General features: G+C 35.7%; 1 protein-coding gene across 1 annotated transcript in view; it reads left to right on the top strand.

Annotated features, from left to right (window-relative positions):
• Positions 1-963, top strand: part of LOC106106897 (glutaminyl-peptide cyclotransferase-like) — a 9,144-nt gene that overhangs the window by 1,937 nt on the left and 6,244 nt on the right. The window contains exon 3 of the mRNA XM_013287556.1: positions 842-958. Coding sequence (XP_013143010.1) covers positions 842-958 — 117 coding nt within the window. The remainder of the gene's footprint in view (positions 1-841; positions 959-963) is intronic.

Here is a 963-nt window from a genome sequence, read left to right as displayed (position 1 = left end):
GACGTTTCACATTCCTCTTAAGAAAAGAGTGGAAAGGGACTAAAATTAGGCCTCCGGCACCACACTTATTAGACTAAACGGAATTGCTTCCAGTTCACGCCTGTTTTCTGTGTGGTCGTGGTATTTCACCAGGCGAACCGGCCCATTTGTGTGAAGATGTTAAAGCGGGCTCTACCACTGTCAAAATTAGACAATGTTACTTGTAATATTTTGTTAGAAATACTAGAATATGTATCTAATAGCTATAATTATTCGACTTTTTCTACTTCCACAATGTCAAATTAGTGTAGGCGTTTCATCAACGCAACTTTGGATAGAAATATCCTTAATTAGTTATAATTAAAACATGCTGCCTTATTGTCGGGACGCTCGACTTACGTAATACTTATTTATAGCAGATATTAGTGTATATAACCATATCTATTGATTGAAGTTAGACCATCATTTATTATAGAGTAGCTTTTGCCTCGATTTTTTTTTGCTAAAATATTAGTAGATTTTTGTTAATTTAATAATTTCCTTTAACCTCTCCAGCTAAGCTCTAGCCTTGTGCTAAGATATGGTTCACGACAATAGTCGAATGGACTTTACACATATGTAATTTAAGAAAAACTTAGTATGTGTTCTTCCAGACTGTGTTCTGCATCTCCTCTCCATCTATTCAAACCATTTAAATGCTATTATGATATGTTGACTACGCGTTCTTTTCTAGTATATTTTTAAACTTGACGTAACCAAAATCAATAGATGGCGCTATCCTAAAAGCTATATTAAAAAAAATATATAGTTTTCTCAAATATTTTCGATAAGGTGATGATATTAATAGGTAACATATAATTAGGTGCAACGGACTCCGCGGTGCCGTGCGCAATGATGATAAACCTTGCGAAGGTGATGTCGAAGCAACTGGATACGCTGAAGACGAATCGACTCAGCCTTATGCTGCTGTTCTTCGATGGCGAG

Source organism: Papilio polytes, unplaced genomic scaffold, assembly GCF_000836215.1.
Source record: "Papilio polytes unplaced genomic scaffold, Ppol_1.0 DF822067.1, whole genome shotgun sequence".
Taxonomy (NCBI): domain Eukaryota; kingdom Metazoa; phylum Arthropoda; class Insecta; order Lepidoptera; family Papilionidae; genus Papilio; species Papilio polytes.
The sequence above is the reverse complement of the archived record's forward strand: the minus strand, read 5'-3'. Positions and strand labels throughout refer to the sequence as shown.